This window comes from Choristoneura fumiferana, chromosome Z (assembly GCF_025370935.1).
Source record: "Choristoneura fumiferana chromosome Z, NRCan_CFum_1, whole genome shotgun sequence".
Classification (NCBI taxonomy): domain Eukaryota; kingdom Metazoa; phylum Arthropoda; class Insecta; order Lepidoptera; family Tortricidae; genus Choristoneura; species Choristoneura fumiferana.
This window is the reverse complement of record NC_133472.1, coordinates 23,838,230-23,857,165: the sequence shown is the minus strand read 5'-3', so window position 1 is coordinate 23,857,165 and position 18,936 is coordinate 23,838,230. Positions and strand designations below refer to the sequence as shown.

The window sequence follows — 18,936 nt, the reverse complement described above, 5'->3', positions numbered from 1 at the left end:
GTACTGTAGGAACTAGGCTGTATACCGCTGGCAGGTGGTAAAACTGACCACTTGGCAGGTTAGATTGACAGCGGGTATTACATGCCGGAGAGCAGATTGCTCCCGATAGCCTAAGCGGCTGGTGCTATGCTATGTAAATGTATTTTTAAGTTCTGAAATAAATCCAAATGATTGAAGAAGTTGTTTATTTTGAACTGAGTTTAAAGTCACGCGCGTTGATCCCCAGTACCTAAGCTCTTACCTAGTTACAGTCCCCACAAGTGGTGGAGTTAGGCGCGGTCGGTGTACTTTTTATGTTTTAGCTATCGCTTCAGAGGACGACGGAGTACCGCAGCGATTCCAGCGGTCTATGGACAATTGTTAAGAAAAGACGAGCTTTGATGACAAAAAGCGCATGAAAAGTGAAGCAAGTTGGTAAATGTATCGATTTTTGAGGAAGCAACTGTGAGTTATTTTATTTTTTCCTCTATCGCAGTGTTTAATAGAATTTGCGGGCAGATAAATTTTATTACGCAGAAGAAAAGAAGATGGCGGAAAAATTCGCAGGATATTCGGATGTGGACGATTTTATCCACCAGTTTGAAACTATTGCGATCATAAAGAATTGGTCCGCAGATCAGAAGCGAGTAGCGATCGCACTCTACTTAGAAGGGCCTGCGTTGTCCTGGTACAAGGCCAATTTCACGACGTTGGAGTCGTATGATTTGATAAAGAAGGGATTAGTAGAACAATTCCCGTCGCAAGAAGACTATGCACAGTCTTTTTATTATAGAAAGCAGAAACCGAAAGAACCGCTACTATCATTTTATTATGAGCTAGAAAGGTTAGCTTTAAAAGCAGGAATCACTGAAGACGGCAGATTTATCAAGCATTTTATTAAGTCTATTAATTCGCAATGGCAATTACATTTAGCGTCTAGATTGTTCGCGTCAAAGGAGGAGCTAAGAAAAACGATTCTGCAATTGTGTGATGTATTTAATACAGAATTACACATGAAAACACATAAAGTAGAACTGCCGATTAATATTACAAAAGATTATCAACACTCGTGGGAGCAAGGAGATGCTCCACCTCTTCGATTCACGCCGCGTTCGGAGTATGACACGTCCCAAACGCCGCCAACAATGGTATTTCCGCAAGTAATACACCAGGGAACATCACGTGTGCCATATGGAAGGTATAATTTGAGGCCGCGGCAGCTACAGCCGGTGCCGCAGCAGCATCAGGGGGATCAAGGCAATAATGATGGTTTCCAAATTAATACGATTTTTTCTAGTGAATTTCCCGATGTTTGTACTGTTGAGAAAAATAGTCTGAACACGTTTGTGCCCGTAGAGCTCAGTGGCAGGATTTGCAAAGCCCTCATAGATAGTGGTGCCAATGTGTCACTGATATCTGTTTCCCTTGCAGAGGAAATTGATTTAAAATATGAGCACAAGCTCAGTGATCCTTTGCGCGTAGCAGGAGGCTCCATGATTCAGCCTATAGGAATTGTAAATACATATATTTTGATAGATAATTATTATTGTAGAATTAGACTGTTAGTAATTAATGATGGCACAAATTTTTGCATTCTAGGGCAAGATTTTTTGACTGCAAATAATGCAATGATTGATTTTAGTACTCATACTTTGACTCTGAATAAAAAATTCCGTGTCAATTTTATTCGAAAATTGAGTGACACGAGCAACATTTCTTTATTGACTGAAAAGGTTTGTGCAAATGATGTTGCCATGAAAGAGGTTGAGTGCGAGCAAATTAACTCCTTGACCGTGGAAAGTAAAGTGCAATCAGTAAAAAAATGTTAGGGTTCCGTGGTTTAAATTCTTTTGCTTCAGGTTCGAGTGAAGGAAAGTTGGAGATGTCGAAGTCGATTGGGAAAGCAGCGAGGATCGATAGAAAGATGGAGCAAAAGGATGGCGAAAAAGGCGAGTTGAGCTCGAAGCCTGAAAGGGTACGAAAGTCGGAAAATTTGCAGATGGGTTCGGCAGGTCTGATGAAGGAGCGAGAGGAACCTTCTGGTTGTTATGTAAGAGTGGCAATGCAACGACGTGAGAACGGAAACGGACCTGATAGATTCCATAGAAAAGGTAATAAAAAGTCACGTCAGTGTCTAATTTATGTTAATAAAAAGTTTTTCCCACAGCAAGGATCGCTAAATGAACGAAACATAAAATTTAAAAACGTACATTTAGGAGTGAAAGGGACGGAAAGTGATGGCTGTCTCAAGCCGAATGAACTTTATGGTTTGACTGAAAACTTTTTACAAGTTCACCCGAGAAGTTCTGTGTCAGCGGTTAGAAAAAAATTGACACGTCCAATGATTGACAACGTCATTCAAATGTAAACATTGTAAATTTAGTTTTTCGATTGTATTTTATAATATTAGGTAATTGAATTGGAAGTTTTTTTTAAGTAGGTAGGAAATTAATGATATAATGAAATTGTATGACTAATGTGTGTTGTAATATTATTATGTGACTAATATATGTTTTTTTTGTGTGTTTTCATATTGGGAGATCAATTAATTAAATGCAGAAATGAGATGGCAATCTGCAGCAGCCATGCAGTGGCTGATGAAAACTGATGGCAGTTCCCAGCTGCTCTTGTCAAAACTGATGTCTGACGACATCGCTGGAAAACCAAACAGATAACTTTTATTTACATAGTGAACTTAATATAATTGTTTACATATTCAACTTCACGAATATGAGATTGCCTGTTCATACATCTCCCAATGTGAACTGTAATCATATATGAGGTGAATTTCTATATATAAAGAATGAGTAGTTTTAGTCTATCTCAGCATGTGGGAGTACTTCATACCTTCATGTGTTCAATATGCCCAGAAATATGTGGTGTTAATTGATGGTGTATTTAATGATTGATTTTCTGTGCCTTTCAATAGTTTTCAAGCAACAGAAGTTCACACAGCCAACTGGGATCGCCGATGAAGCGTGCCCAGGGGTCCACACTTGGATCCATGGCTGTGAAGTAATAAAAAGATGGAAACCCAGCGGCCATTGCTGTCGTTGTGGAACGGCAACTCCGCTAGGGGGTGCTGAGGAACCTTCATCACCTGATGAAGGATGATGGGCATGAAGCAAGAATGACGTGCCGGGTTGCACAGGCAATGTCACGCGTCTTTAGTAGCTAGGCTTTTTACTGAAAAGGCGCCGTACCTTTTTTGTTTCGGGGTTTTTGGGCGGCGAAGCCCCATCCTTGATTTGAAAATTTTGAAATATATAAACCTATTTATGATTGTAGTAACATAGACTAGAGTTTCATGAAAAGGATGTGACTAGTCTTTAGCAAGACCCTTTTCTGTCTGTAATGTCCCCGTTAGGTAGGGCCGTAGAATAGGTCCCCACCTCTGTGAGGAAGGAGGGATATGTAGGAACTAGGCTGTATACCGCTGGCAGGTGGTAAAACTGACCACTTGGCAGGTTAGATTGACAGCGGGTATTACATGCCGGAGAGCAGATTGCTCCCGATAGCCTAAGCGGCTGGTGCTATGCTATGTAAATGTAAGTTCTGAAATAAATCCAAATGATTGAAGAAGTTGTTTATTTTGAACTGAGTTTAAAGTCACGCGCGTTGATCCCCAGTACCTAAGCTCTTACCTAGTTACAGTCCCCACAGTACCTACTTATATAATTACTACGCAATACCTACATTAATAACGTTACGTATGTACATTCTACCGAACCAACTGAATCAATCAACCAATTTTAAAAACAAGCTGGTCTGATTCTTATGTGACTATAGGTACGGGTGTGGCCTGTAATATGAGCAAATAATTAAAACATAGATCATACTCCTCAAAATCAACAACATTAGTTCAGCGACTTAAAAAAAAAATACACTTTTAAGTTTATTCGAAGAAGCAATGTAAAGCAAAATGTTTGATTTTTGTGGCATGACAGGCGAAGTCAGTTGTGTTTTATCTAGGATGAAAAAAGGAAAATTCAAAGACTCCATTACTCCATTATTTTTAAAAATCGCTGAACTAATGTTGTTTAGTTTGACGAGGACGATCTATGTTTTAATTTTTTTCTCGAATTACAGGCCACACCCGGTCCCGGTATTTAGAGCTGGCTTTTTACTCGGACTATGTGTTAGCATTGTCATACAACGAACAAACGCAGTCAGCCTAATGGGCACCCATGTAGCGATCCAAGCGGCACAAGTGTACCTAACTATAGATTTTTAGAATCAGAATGACATAGTTTTGGTTTTCTTTTTTTACTAATTGATTTATACATTTAATATATGTATAATGTATGTTGTCAATAAATAGGTTTTTTTACTGTATTAGGAGTCTGTGGAACCTTTTCATAGAAAATGTCACATTGGCAACGCATTTCTTGACAAGGAAAATTTTTAGTTATGAAACTTACTGCGGTAACGTTCTACGGTAGATCAGAATTTACTCCAGATGATCCCGGTGGTAGCCATGCTGGGTCTGATGGTTCTCCTATTCCTTTGAACCCGGCAACAAATGAGCCTCAACCCTCCCAGCCATGTAAAAGACCTTCAAACGTAAATGATGTTCTTCCTTCTAAAAGTCCGAATTTCCTGCCGTTTTTATCCAAACGACATTCACTGATCTAGACTTTGACAAGAGTATACTAAAGAAGTCGCTAACCTTTTTAACCGACTTCAAAAAAGGAGGAGGTTATCAATTCGGTTGTATGATTTTTTTACGTTTGTTACCTCAGAACTCTGTGATTTATGAACCGATATGATTTTTTTTTGCGTTCATCTAACAATGTCTTCAATTAGGTCCCATAAGCACCAAATCAGGATCTGATGATTGGATCCTAAGAGAATCGAGGGAACTCTTCAAATGTTGTAGGGACACCTATAGTAAATTCGTTATATTTAGTAGTAACTCGTGCATTTGCACTTGAAAATTATAATTTGGTGAAGTGGAGCTGATGATGAAGACCACATTTGACCATCGGAGTTACTACTCAATAACAAGTATTTTACGGGTTGAATTTTAATTACTTTAACATAGTTGCTAAGCAATTTATGCTCCTCGTAATGCATATGGTAAAACGGGTGGTGAAGCACCAGGAATCCTCAATAATGAACGTCTCTGCATCGGAAAAAGCAATCTTTCGTAAAAGGTGACGAGCAGTTGATATTAAATTATTGTATCTTAGATTATTTACACTAAAAAGCGTGATTTTTTTTTTAACAAAAAATTCAACCGAGTACAAAAAACCATGAAAATAATTTTCTACCAGTCTGAAGTCGTTCGGAGCCTCAGCACGAGCCAACAGGAGTGATTGAAGCCAAACATATAGTGCGTAGGTGAGGTAGATGACTATAGGTCCACTCCTGCTGGCTCGTGCTGAGGCACCGACCGACTTCAGACTGGTAGAATTTTATTTTCATGGTTTTTTGTAGTTGGTTAAATTTTGTGTTATATTTTTTTTGTATTAATGCTCAACGAGTGGAAAGAGACCCAGCTTCAGAAATTGCTAACGAGCTACGAGTATCAATTCCGGGCATACCTTGTACATACAAAAAACAAGTTTTTATACATGCTCTAACAAAAAATAGGAAAAACATTATGTAGATACACCAGTCTAGTCTGAGTTTTCTAGAGAGGTTATTTAACTTCGTGATTAACTTTCTTTTTACCCGACTGCAAGGAGAGGTATTGTTAGGGTTCCGTAGCCAAAATGGCAAAAACGGAACCCTTATAGTTTCGCCGCTCAAAGACTATCAATGCTAGGAAACTGTTATTTTTTTTAGGGTACCTCCCATAGACGTAAAGTGGGGGTGATTTTTTTTTCTCATCCAACCTTGTACTGTGGGGTATCGTTGGATAGGTCTTTTAAAACCATTACGGGGTTGCTAAAACGATTTGTTTGCAAAATATTCAACTTTAAAGTGCAAATTTTCATTACAATCGAGCGCCCCCCCTCTATAATCTAAACCGGTGGGTTGCGTGGCGGCCTAGTGGTTTGACCTATCGCCTCTCAAACAGAGGGTCGTGGGTTCAAACCCCGGCTCGCACCTATGAGTTTTTCGAAATTCATGTGCGGAATTACATTTGAAATTTACCACGAGCTTTGCGGTGAAGGAAAATATCGTGAAGAAACCTGCACCAACCTGCGAAGCAATTCAATGGTGCGTGTGAAGTTCCCAATCCGCACTGGGCCCGCGTTGGAACTATAGCCCAAGCCCTCTTGTTCTAAGAGGCCTGTGCCCAGCAGTGGGACGTATATAGGCTGGAATGATGATGATATCAAACTTACAAGAAAAACTATAACGGTATACAATATACCTAAACTTGGAATATTCCGTACAAAATACGAAAACCATAAATAAATATTACTTACTTAATTTTTATTTCGGGTGTGTACTTTAGCTATTGTGTGTTTTCTTTAGCTATATCACTTCTTATCTCCTCCAACAATGTTCTCTCCCCGGCAGACTGATTTATAAAGTCCTGCTGTATTTTAAATGAGGGACTGTTTAATAAAAAAACTATTGCATAAAGTCTAACCAACCCTGTTTACACTGCACCCCGATGATATACCGCTGGTGTAAGCTGGCTGAAGTTTCAGTACAGGTTCAGTCTGAAAGGGGACGCCGTCGCGCCCGCCTGCCACGACACGAAACTGGTTATTCGTACCAGTGAAATATTTCCTGATTCGTGACGAACTTTCTGTATATTTTATGTAAGTCCTTCACTTATATTAATACTTATTCTATTTAAATGGTAAATTGTATCTCCGGTAGGCTACTTAAGTTACTTACACATTTAAAAGTTTTGGTAGATTTTATTAACTATATAAACATTAGAAAATGTTTTTATTTAAGAAATGTAATTTTCTTTTTATCAATTAATGTAGGTAGTCTTCTACTTTCCTCATAGTTAGGTAGTTACTCGAAATACACCACGACATGAAACAACCTAAACTATTCTCAGATACACCTAAAATAAATGTTTTCGATAATGTGACTTGTGTTAATCATACGAGTATGATCAGCGCTCTAACTGCCGCCTCTCGTGTGAAATTTGTGCTTTTCCTCCCTCGTCGATGTCTACTACTCTTTTGCTGTCTACCTATTTATGATACCTCGCCGTGCACAACCGTGCAAAGAGTAATAGAATAGCCAACCGGCTAGTGTTACGAGCGTAATTCTCGTCGTACTATAATTGTTTACTTACCACTCACTAGGTGAGCCGCACGTTTTATCACGACATATATAAAAACGTAGGTAATACCATTGTATTCCCCCTTTCTGGAATGTGTTCTCTGGAATCTGACTGGAAACTAATGTTCGTCTCACGGTTTTCGTATCTTAAAGCAAACTTGAATAAGGCTTTTTTCGACTCTAAGCCTCATGACTCTAAGCTCAGCGGTTGTCATTTCGAGATTTTATCCATGTACCGTGGGAATACCGGGATAAAAAGTAGCCTATGTGTTATTCCGGAGGTCCAGCTACCTACATACCTAATTTCATGACTCTAAGCTCAGCGGTTGTTATTTCGAGATTTTTTCTCTATCCCGTGGGAATATCGGAATAAAAAGTATTCTATATTTTAATCCAAAATATAAACAAACTTTTTGACAAATTTCATCCAAATCCGTTTAGCCCATTCAGCTCGAAAAAGTGACAAACATACTCACAAACTTTGGCATTTATAATAAGTTAGTGTTTGCCCGCGGCTTCGCATACGTAAATCATTATTGATCCAGCAGCTGAATTGAAATATCGGGTTTTTTAAAAATACTCGTAGGAACCCCGAAAATTAAATCGTGGTTTTGATTGGTGTTACGAGGGCTGTTTGATAAATACCTACCCATTTATGGAAAAAAATAATCGACCCAAAGCCCGAGAATTAAAAGGTTATTCTATAGGTACATTTGTTCCACCGATATTCCACCTTCAAAAAGCCATCAAAAAAGTACGATTTATGAAAGTCATTAAAATAGGCCTCTGTGGTGGCAATGTGTTCGTCATTTGATCCAGGTTTTTTCACCGAGCCATTTTTTCAGGTTGCGAAACAAAAAGAAATCGCATGCATGGAGAAAAGGGGGGGGGGGAGGTGCAGCAGTTCGTAGCGCAACTGCGTTTATTTTGGCACCACAACTCTGAACGAATGAGCTGGTGCATTGTCGTGATGAAACTGAACTTTTTAGGGTTCCGAAGCCAAAATGGCAAAAATGGAACCCTTATAGTTTCGCCTTGCACTGCGGCTTTGCTCAGGGACTATTAATGCTAGAAAGCTGTAACGGATTTATATGTAAACTATGCCGACAAAATGGTACAATAAAAATAAAAAAACAATTTTTAAGGTACCTCCCATAGAAGTAAAGTGGGGGTGATTTTTATTTTCTCATTCAACCCTACAGTGCGGGGTGTCGTTGGATAGGTTTTTTATAACCATTAGGGGTTTGCTAAGACGATTTTTCAATTCAGTGATGTGTTTGCGAAATATTCAACTTTAAAGTGCAGTTTCATTAAAATTAGCGCCCCCCCCCCTCTAAAATCTAAACCGGTGGATAGAAAATTTAAAAAAAAATCATGATGGTATTAAGTACCTATATCAAACTTTCAAGTAAAACTATAACGGCTAAGTTTTCTTGAGAATTATTAGTAGTTTAAGAGTAAATAGCAGCCTATGGTATACAATATACCTAAACTTGGAGTATTCCGTATAAAATACGAAATTAATTATTTTTTTCGTAATGGCTACGGAACCCTATTTCGGGCGTGTCCGACACACTCTTGGCCGTTTTTGTTCCTCCGTGAGTAAATGCGGCACCCATCTCGCCAATACTTTCTTCATACCCAATTTCCCTTCCAATATGTTTTGTACCCGCTCGAGTGAAACGTTTAAAGTCGGCGGTTGGCTAAATAGTTATTTGTGCAACAAGAGAGCAAAGTTGTTTTTTGTTGCGAGTGTTGATTTTGAATCCCGAGTAAGCGAAGGATTCTATAATTGAATCACGAGCGTTAGCGAGTGATTCTAGGTTAGAATCCTGAGATCAGCAAGGGATTGAAATACACGAGATGCAAAAAAACTTTGGTCTCGTGTGACACATACAATTTTTCACCTCAGCAGCGAGAACATAATTTAAATGTAACATAAGAATAAAACCACATATGCCTACCTGTTTACAAAACAAACACATTTTTTTAAAATTGAATCCGATTATTATCAAATATAATAATTACATTTAAAACCATAAAAAGAGTCCAGTAGCTACAATACAAATCGCATACTCATAACATGCAATCTTAACTTCTTGTACTAATGTCACACTTATTTTTTAATACTGCAAAAAGCCTCATCTCGGGGTAATTGAAAAGGTTGAACAATTAAACCTTTAAATATGATTTTTATTAAGATTTCTATTACACAAACATAAATAGATTTGTTAAAAAATCATTGAATTTAATAAATAATAATTATACTGTAGAGGCAGTATACGGAATTCGTGCAACGAGGTTGCATACTTTATTAAAAGATCGGGAAAATTTACATTTTGGAAATATTTCGATATATTTTTAATACCAAAAACTTAATTTAAGTTTGTAATCGACAAATTTGATCCTATCTCTTGTTTTTTTCGAGTTGAAGTGAAATGATAGATCAAAGTAAAGTTCAAATATTTGGAATTCAGTGAGTAGACCCAACACTGTACTCAGCATTTAAAAAAAAGAATTAAAAAGATACTTTGTCTCACGGAGTGAGCAAAATGCGATTTTGCTCACTGATTTCTCATAGCAAAACCTGCCTGTTTGAGGTGCTGAGGTGAAAACGATATTTTCAATTTTTTTAACCATATCGTTTGTAGTCACCTCAATCAGGCGACCTGGGCGTCAAAGAGGGTTGTTCTCTCCCGCTTAATTTCGTTAAACCAATATCCTGATAGTTGTCATACAAGGTGCACAGTCACGGTAAACCGCGTGCATTCTTACTTTTATTTCATCAAACGTTTTTCCTTCCCGATACCGATACTGTTCTTTCTCCATTTTAACAACTTAAAGTTTTCGCTTTCACTGAATCGCAGTCGAATGTGAAAAAAAAAACAAAAAATGCTGTTTTTTATTTTTTCGCCTACGCCTATGAATAATGGCTTCAAACGGTGGTATAAATATTTTCGCCCAGTAATAATATTAATAAATTTAGAAAACGGTTACTTGTCAAACAGCCTTCGTACCTACATTAAAAACAATCATGTCAAATTTGATGACTCTAACTCCAGCGGTTGTTATTTCGAGATTTTATCCCTATCCCGTGGGAATATCGGAATAAAAATTAGCCTATGTTTTATTCCAGATGTTCAGCTATCTACATATCAAATTTCATCCAAATCCGTCCAGCCGTTTCAACGTAAAGGAGTAATATACATACTCACTCACAGACAAACTTTCGCATTTATTTATTTTTTAGTAGGATTAGTAGGATTAAATAGAATTGTGTAGTATATATAGGGTTACTCATTTAGATCGGTCATTATGGAAAAGTCTGAGTCCTAGGAACCAGTCATCGATTTTAATAACAAGAAAAACTACATTCATGCATTAAAAAAAAACTGTACTCAGCTGGAGAATCGAGCCCGGACGTTTTGAAAAATAAAACTTACATTATTAAAGAATATGAAATACAGTGCATTTAATTCATTCTAGACACCGTATTTCATAGTAACATTTATTGCTTATGACCTGCACTACGATATCCAAATAGAAATAATGTACGTGTTATTTTACAAAACGACCAGGTTCGATTCCCGAACTGAGTACAAGTGTTTTTTTTATATGTATGAATGCAGTTTTTCTTGTTACTAAAATCGATGACATATGGTTCCTAAGAACAGATCTTCGTATGTCTTATAGATTCAGACTTTCCCATACTGACCGATCTAAATGAGCCACCTTGTGTACCTACAATTTGGAAAAAGAATTTCGTTTCAATAGACGCTGTGCTGTAAATGAAGGTATAGTCACACGGATTGAGAAAGGGATGCTTGGATGGTTTGGGCATGTTGAGAGAATGAATGAAAACAGATTGACTAGGCACTTAGGCAGATCTATAAAACGAGCGTGAATGGGAAAGTTGGAAGAGGAAGGCCTAGACGAATGTACCACAATCAAATCGAGGACGTGCTGAAGAAAGGTCGAGTCAGGAATAGTACATTGTGTCTTAAGAGCGGTAAATAAGGAATTACGAACGAGAGTCTATTAGAAGCCCGAAGTCGAAGACTGAGGGCTTTAATGAATCGATGTTCGTAATTCTAGTACCGCCCGTGCGACATACAATGTTTTTCATCACATTTGCGAGTAAAATTTTATATTTGTAAAAGAAAAACTTTGTTTATATGTATTGTATTAATTGTATTATGTATTGTTATAAAATGTTCATTCGTTTTTCAATAACCTAACCAGCAATTGACCTCTTATCTCACCTGATCGACAGAAGAGATGAGGTCGACGGTATAACTTCTTGGTTTATGACCTTATTCATTGTATACGCATCTTCTTGACTTAACAACAGCATATTAAAATGCATAAAATTATAACACATGAAAAAAGGAAAAATGATGAAAATATTCTACTGTTTGCCGATATACGTAATGTTATTGTTTGCATAAGTTTTAAGCGTCATGTCATTGTTTGCCATATTCTGTTACATTATACGTTGTTAACTTTGTGTGATATAACGTGTAATATCCACAACGCATCGTAAGGATTTTTGTAACTCCTTAATATTCTATACTCAGTATGTGACAGCAAAAAGCAATTGGCATATGAGTGTTAGATGGCTGTATAATCATTGTCATTAAAATAAAATGTATGTTTTGAGGATAACACGTGGAAAAGGTGTAAAAATATGAAAACAAACTGGTTTTGTGTCACTTTTTAGTACCTAGTTCTAATACTTCTAATGCACTCAAAGTTTTTATTTGCTTACGAAATATGACGGCAACGACACTTTGGACAAAAAGTGCTCTCTAGAAACGCACGTTTGAGGAATCGAGTCGTCTGGAATAGCTTTAAGTGCATAGTAAAAAGTGCGTATCGATCGGTATGTAGGTGTAATGTATAATTATATATATTCGAATCTCTTATAGTTCTTAAAACGCGTGTATCCAAAGCGCGTGCTTCGATACGTTAAATGTGTATCAGGTCTAAACGTCGATAGTGCTGACGTTACTGACACACCTGATGATAGGTATAGGTACATATTTAAGCGAATACGAATAATCTTGTGAATCGTCAGTATATTTTATTTATCGTTTATCGTCACAAAAGTAGATGAGTGCGTATTAATCGTTGTGGTTACATCATCTGTAGGGCGGTATCTTCATCACGTAACTGTAAGACTAGCATTTTTAGACTAATAAACTGCAATCAAAAAATTATTGCCTACATACTTAATACTTTAAGTAGGTGCCTGCTCCTATTCGCCGAAATGTTGTGAAAGCACTTGTCTAGATGCATGCATGCGCTATCACGTGGGCGACGGAAACGCAACGAATAGGTATGCCCGAATAAAAATAGCGAATTGTGTTGCTAGCATTACATTCTCCCTTCGTTTCTGGTCGCGACAGTGGAAGTAACACAATGGGATGTACGAGTACGCCGCAGCTGCGTATATAAATACCTAACTAGGTACGAGTAGATCTACGGGCGACCGCGACCGGCAACCTTCCGCCAGGGTCACTGCCAGGCTGTTTTACATTTCGTTGGCAAATTATACTTAATTAACTTCAGAAAAAATATTTCATCATCTGCCAAACAACTGCTTACTAATTTTTCACAAGGAAAAGTCATAAGGACACATCTACTATTGGATTGATGCTTGGGAGCTTGCTCCTAATGTGTACAGTCAAACGAACGGAATCATGTATCAGGGTGGAACTTTTGCGCGACTGATCTAATTTTTCAAGGAAATCATAGTAAAATTGATTATTAAAAGGTTCCACCTGGTACATAAATCTTGTTCGATTGTACCTACTATGCACAAAAGCCAGTTCTAACGTGCAAATGTCTGTTGTCTCGAGTAGAGTAGAGTAAAGTACTTTTATTAGTTGTATTATTATATCATTATTTTTCAGTTGTCAGCATTAGTGCTGTAAAGCGTTCTATAGCCTCGTGATGTTTCTGTTATTATCGCGTAAATGTTTTCAAGACAGGCGGGGCTCTATCCATCATTGTGATATTATTATGTCAGTGTGAAGCGTAGAAGCGGACTCCTTCCACCCAATATATTACATCACAATCACATTGTGGTATAAAATTGATTGAATAAAATATATAAATAACAGCAGTTTTGAATTTATATAGATGTAGTGAACAAAAGTTTTTATTCAAATTTAAATTCAAATTATTTATTCAGTAAATAGGCCGCAATGGGCACTTTTATACATCATTTTTAAACTACCAGCGCTTTCGGAAAGACCATCATTCCTCTTCATCATTCAAGAAACTTGGCAGAGTCATTTTTAGGGTTCCGGAGCCAAAATGGCAAAAACGGAACCCTTATAGCTTCGCCATGTCTGTCTGTCTGTCCATCCGCGGCTTTGCTCAGGGACTATCAATGCTAGAAAAGAAAGCTGTAATTTTGCACGGATATATAAGTAAACTAAATAATACTATAAGTAAAATTTTTTTGTAGGGTACGTCCCATAAACGTAAAGTGCGGGTGATTTTTTTTCTCATCCAACCTTATAGTGTGGGGTATCGTTGGATAGGTCTTTTAAAGTCATTAGGGGGTTGCTAAAACGATTTTTCGATTCAGTGATTTGTTTGCAAAATATTCAACTTTAAAATGCTAATTTTCATTAAAATCGAGCGTCGCCCCCCCTCTAAAATCTAAACCGGTAGGTGGAAAGATTAAAAAAAAATCAGGATGGTAGTAGGTATTACAAACTTTCAAGGAAAACTATAACGGCTACGTTTGCTTGAGAATTATTAGTAGTTTATGAGTAAATAGCAGCCTAAGTTATAAAATATACCTAAACTTGGAAGATTCCGTATAAAATACGAAATCCTTAGAAAAATATTACTTATTTTTTTCGTAATGGCTACGGAACCCTATTTTGGGTGTGTCTGGCACGCTCTTGGCCGGTTTTTTTATTTCAAAATAAAATAATTACAAATAAAATACTTAAAAACTAGAGTATAAAATTAAAGAAAAAAATTACAAAAATAATAATACAGGGATGTACCTATGGGGTCCCTTACATAGTTACAAAACTAAACACTTACTATTTCTACGTTCAGTGGAAGTGTAGAATGCTTCCGCCGTTATAAATTAAAAAATAAGAATAATTTGATGATTGATGAATGAATATACATTTCAGGTCAAGTATTTCAGGTCATTTCAGCTTTTGGATTCCGAAGGCAAGCTCACTCCTGCCGTCCCCAAAGTTAGCTCACACGCACTGATGTTATGCTCTGAAAGCAGAACGGTACTGAGGGCATGGTATTACTTCCGTTCCCATAAGCCCTATGGGATCGTCTTGGGAACTTCGATGTCGCAGGCCTGTGACTAGAACTTAAACTATAAATATACAAGTTTAAAATCCATAAGCTTAACAATATACAGCCTTAAATATAGCTAGGGGATGTATAAAGTCCCTGAGTTAATAATAAAATTCCTAATCTAAATAATTCAGAGATGTATAGCTTCTAAATGTCAAAGTAAACTAATTAAATTATACAATCTTCAGAGGTGTAAAAAGCCTCCAAGGTCAAAATTAATAATAATTATTAAAATAAAGAGATAGAGATGTATAAGGTTTCCAAATGTCAAACAAATAAATCTTTTTAAATTAAATTCTGCAGCGCGGACAACGGCAACAGAAACAGAAACTAGACACGAATTGCGCCGGGACGGGATACTGCCAACACAGGCCAAGTGAAAATCAATCAATCTTATGCCAATGTTAACATGTGACTTTGACATGGAAAAGTTTTTTACACTTTAACTAGGTATACTAAATCTTTTAAATAATTACAAACTTAATTATTATTTTTTTGTAAAAAAACTATATCTACCTGCACAAATTATCCAAATCACCATACCTGTGCCTACAATATTTGAAGAGTTCCTTCGATTTCCTTAGGATCCACTAATCTAATCCTGACTTGTTGACAGCACGAACCTTAGACGAACTTAGGTACTCTTTTGTTTAAAAAAATAATTTTGAAAACAGATCAACAATTGACGGAGAAATCGGTGATCATACGAGTACATAAATATAACACACGTATCTACGTTATATCTATAACGGAACAAATAACATCCTTTTCTAAAGTCGGTTAAAAACGGTTCTCCAATTTTAGAACTTTGATCGATCTTTGTGTTAAAACCTATTGCTTACTCTTAATTTCCAAGTAGGTACAATCTGAAATAGAAGAACAGAACTTAGAGCGACGGACCTCTTTTTCTAGTTTTAGCATAAATTATGCACTCGCCTGCCCACTACGGATTGGAGGAGGAAAATCACAGATAAAAAAATCGGTACATAAGTATCGATTTTTTTATCTGTGATTTTCCTCCTCAGCTATAAAGCTGGAACAAAGAATACCTACATTCGAGCGATCTGTTTGAAGGACCACGAGCGAGAAGTCCTTATTCGAAAAGCTTGGATAGTCAAATGAAATATTATCTCAGTTGAAGTTGGGAGCGTTTAAAATTAAGTACATCATGGCTTCTAAAAAAATAAAAATAAAAACGCTGCTTGAAAAGACAATTAAAAAGCAAAAAATAATTATGCGCTACCAAGCTGTTGCCCGCGACTTCATCTGCGAAGATAGATAAGAGATTAATACTTTAAAAAATACAACATATTTAGTTTCATGTTAACCTTAGCGGTCCCCCGACACCGACGACGCTTAGATAAAAAAATATTACTAGATACTTTATACTAAATTAACTTAGGCTAACTTTGCGGGAAATCAGCATAGTCCCCGCGGGAAAGAGATAAACGAATTCTTCGCAGATGAAGTCGCGGGCAACAGCTAGGTAGCGCATAATTATTTTTTACCTTTTAATTGTCTTTTCAAGCAGCGTTTTTTTTCGGGCGTTTTTATTTTTATTTTTGCTGGCGTTTTTTTTAAGTCGGGGGTTGTTTAAATTTTAAATTTAAGTTTTTATTTCATTTTTTTTAAACTTTGATATATATATTTTTAAAGTGTACTAGTGTGTTGGATATCCTGGCTGCAGCATCAGCTCATCTTGTTGCCACCATTGCATTGTATGCAGAATCAAATACTGATCAAAAGGAATTAAACACGACATATCTGCTATTATTTTTTCAAGATTATACTGGTGTGCTGAATATCCTGGCTGCAGCATCAGCTCGTCGTGTTGCCACCACTGCATTGTCAATTACTGATGAAAACGAATCCAAACACGACAATGTGCTATTATTTTTTATAGAGTGTACTATTGTGCTGGATATCCTGGCTGCAGCATCAACTCATCCTGTTGCTACCATTGCATTGTTTGTAGAATCAAATACTGATCAAAACGAACCCAAGACGATATATCTGCTATAGTTTTATTAAGAGTGTACCTACTAGTGTTCTGGATATCTTGGCTGCAGCATCAGGCCGAGAATTCGGTAATCTTGCATAGTTATATAGCTTACATGGGTGATTCAAATTTAAGGCCCCAAATATGTTTGAAAGTAAAGTAAATATCCATTATGCGTCTAAGATTCCTACCGCAGCGAACAAGAGCTGATGATCTTGAAACGGCTGAACCGATTTTGATAAATCATGTTTAAGATCCATCGCTAGAAAACCAGCTTTCAAATAAAAAAAACCGCATTCAAATCGGTCCACCCGTTTAAGAGCTCGGTGCCACAGACAGACAGACAGACATAGCGGTCAAACTTATCACACCCCTCTTTTTCGTCGGGGGTTTAAAACACTCGATATTACTTTGCTCACAACTCGATACTCGATCGGTCGATATTTACTCGATATTGTCCGAAGTATGATTTGGCTCGACTTGCCCGGGCCAAATTCGGAGACAAATACAAAAGACGATGACCTCAAATGATTTTCGCCAGAACAAACTTATCAAGGCAAACGTTGTGTGGCGATATCTATCTATTACCTACTCGTATGAATGATAATTTGCTACGAGACACATGTCATGTGTAATTAAAAGAACTACAATTAAAGTATGTAAATTACTCTTACATTTGACCTTGCACATGTCAAATGTGTAGTTGCTATAAACACATCACGACAGTAATTGCATTAAGGTTAGCACAACTCGGCGGAAAACCTTCTGGTATTTGAAACTTTTCCACGAAGATCCATTGAAGTAAATTCAATACTTACCTAACTTCAGGTAGATTCTGGCTTTGCCATATTTGTAACTAGCTCCCGCCCCGGCTCCGCACGGGTACAATATTCAAAATAACCCTCCTTTGGACAGTCGGGTAAAAAAGTCTCCGTGCCGGTAGCCCGTAGTTTGCACGGGCCAAAGTAACTCGCGCACGAAGGGTTGCGTACCGTTATCTATACAACATCAGACATTAGCAAAAAACGGTAAAAAAAATGTATAAGAGGTCTCCTTAAATATATAGATATTGATATATTCTTTAATATTTCGAACATTTTAATAGTTTCCGCAGCGCACGCGATGAATGAAATTTTATGACTATTGATTTTACACCTTTACTCGTAGTACGCATCCCTAATTTGTTTTAAATATTATATAGCCTATGTCACTCGAATATAGTGTAGCTTCCCAACGGTGAAAGAAGTTTTTTAATCGGTACAGTAGTTTAGGAGCCAATTCAATGCAAACAAACAAATAAATAATCGAATCTTTCCTCTTTATAATATTGGTATAGATAACTATCTCATAATCATAATATAATGGTACTTTCAATTAAAAATATTATTGTTTAAGTTGACAGGGTCATACCTACTCAACTAACTCACCTAGATGGTAATAGGTAGGTAAATGAAATGTTTCATTAAACTGTATTACATGTGTCGATTTTTGAAATCACCGCTATAAAATACGGTTTAAAATGTATTTTAAAATTTATTTTACATGTAGTTGCAGCACGATTAAAAGGTTGGGCTTTTTTTGTAATTTTGCTATGCCTTTTGTTAAAACAAAGTAGATATGAACTAGCACAGCTATAATTACAAAATATTTACAGACGAATTAAGAACATAGGTAGTTACTTCTTTTAAGATGTTGAGCCAAGTAAATTCTTTGGACTATAATGATCTATTCTAATCTGGACTGATCAAGGCCGCCCAAAAATACGTACACCTGCTTTCATATAAAAATAGAGTACAGAAACCGATCGCTGTGTAACAATACCAATGCATAAGTGATAGTACAATCAATACGAAATATTGTTTCATAAATTATTGTTATTTTAATACAATGTTGAAACTATAATAATTTCCGTATTTCGTACAGACCTACACATTTAGATTCAAAGGAATTCACCAATTGTCATTTGTTTGTTTCATCAGTGCACGATTAAGATACATAATAATAAGAAGTAGCTATTGTTAATAAATAAAATGCTATTAGATTATTTTCTCATGGGATAACCAAAGGACTTTTCAGTCCTCTTAAACAATCTGTATTATTTGGTCGGTACGGAACTCTTAAAGTTCGAATACCTACAATAAAAACGTTTCAGCGTTTACTTAATAGATTATGTGAAGTGCGCCGTGCCAGTAGGGTCGAGTAATGATATAAACGATATAAATTTACGGGACAATAATAGCTAGTTACCTACTTGATGCTAGAAATATTACAACAAAAATAGGTTTGTATTATTGCCATTAGATTATGAAGAGTGGAAAGTTACACAAAGTATTAAAAAATACATGTACTTAGAGCCAAGTCCAACAGTTTGGACAAGCATTATTTAGCGAAAGATTATAACTATTTACGTA

The 18,936-nt window shown here is 36.6% G+C and overlaps 1 protein-coding gene across 5 annotated transcripts; it reads left to right on the top strand.

The window, feature by feature from the left end:
- On the top strand, positions 1 to 3,522 carry LOC141431785 (uncharacterized). Of its 5 annotated transcripts, none has more exons than XR_012451748.1 (2): positions 1 to 2,389; positions 2,539 to 3,522. XR_012451748.1 is itself a non-coding variant. In XM_074092971.1 (2 exons), the coding sequence occupies exons 1-2, from the start codon at positions 528 to 530 to the stop codon at positions 2,526 to 2,528; spliced, it is 975 nt and encodes a 324-aa protein (XP_073949072.1). In that variant the 5' UTR covers positions 1 to 527; the 3' UTR covers positions 2,529 to 3,522. The 5 variants fall into 5 exon arrangements, 1 of the variants encoding a protein (XP_073949072.1); XR_012451745.1 differs by having other exon boundaries at positions 2,520 to 3,522; XR_012451747.1 differs by having other exon boundaries at positions 1 to 2,419.
- The last annotated feature ends 15,414 nt before the right edge of the window (positions 3,523 to 18,936 follow it).

Coding starts and splice junctions, on each gene's coding strand:
- LOC141431785 (XM_074092971.1), top strand. CDS start 528: ATGGCGGAAAAATTCGCAGGATATTCGGATGTGGACGATTTTATCCAC.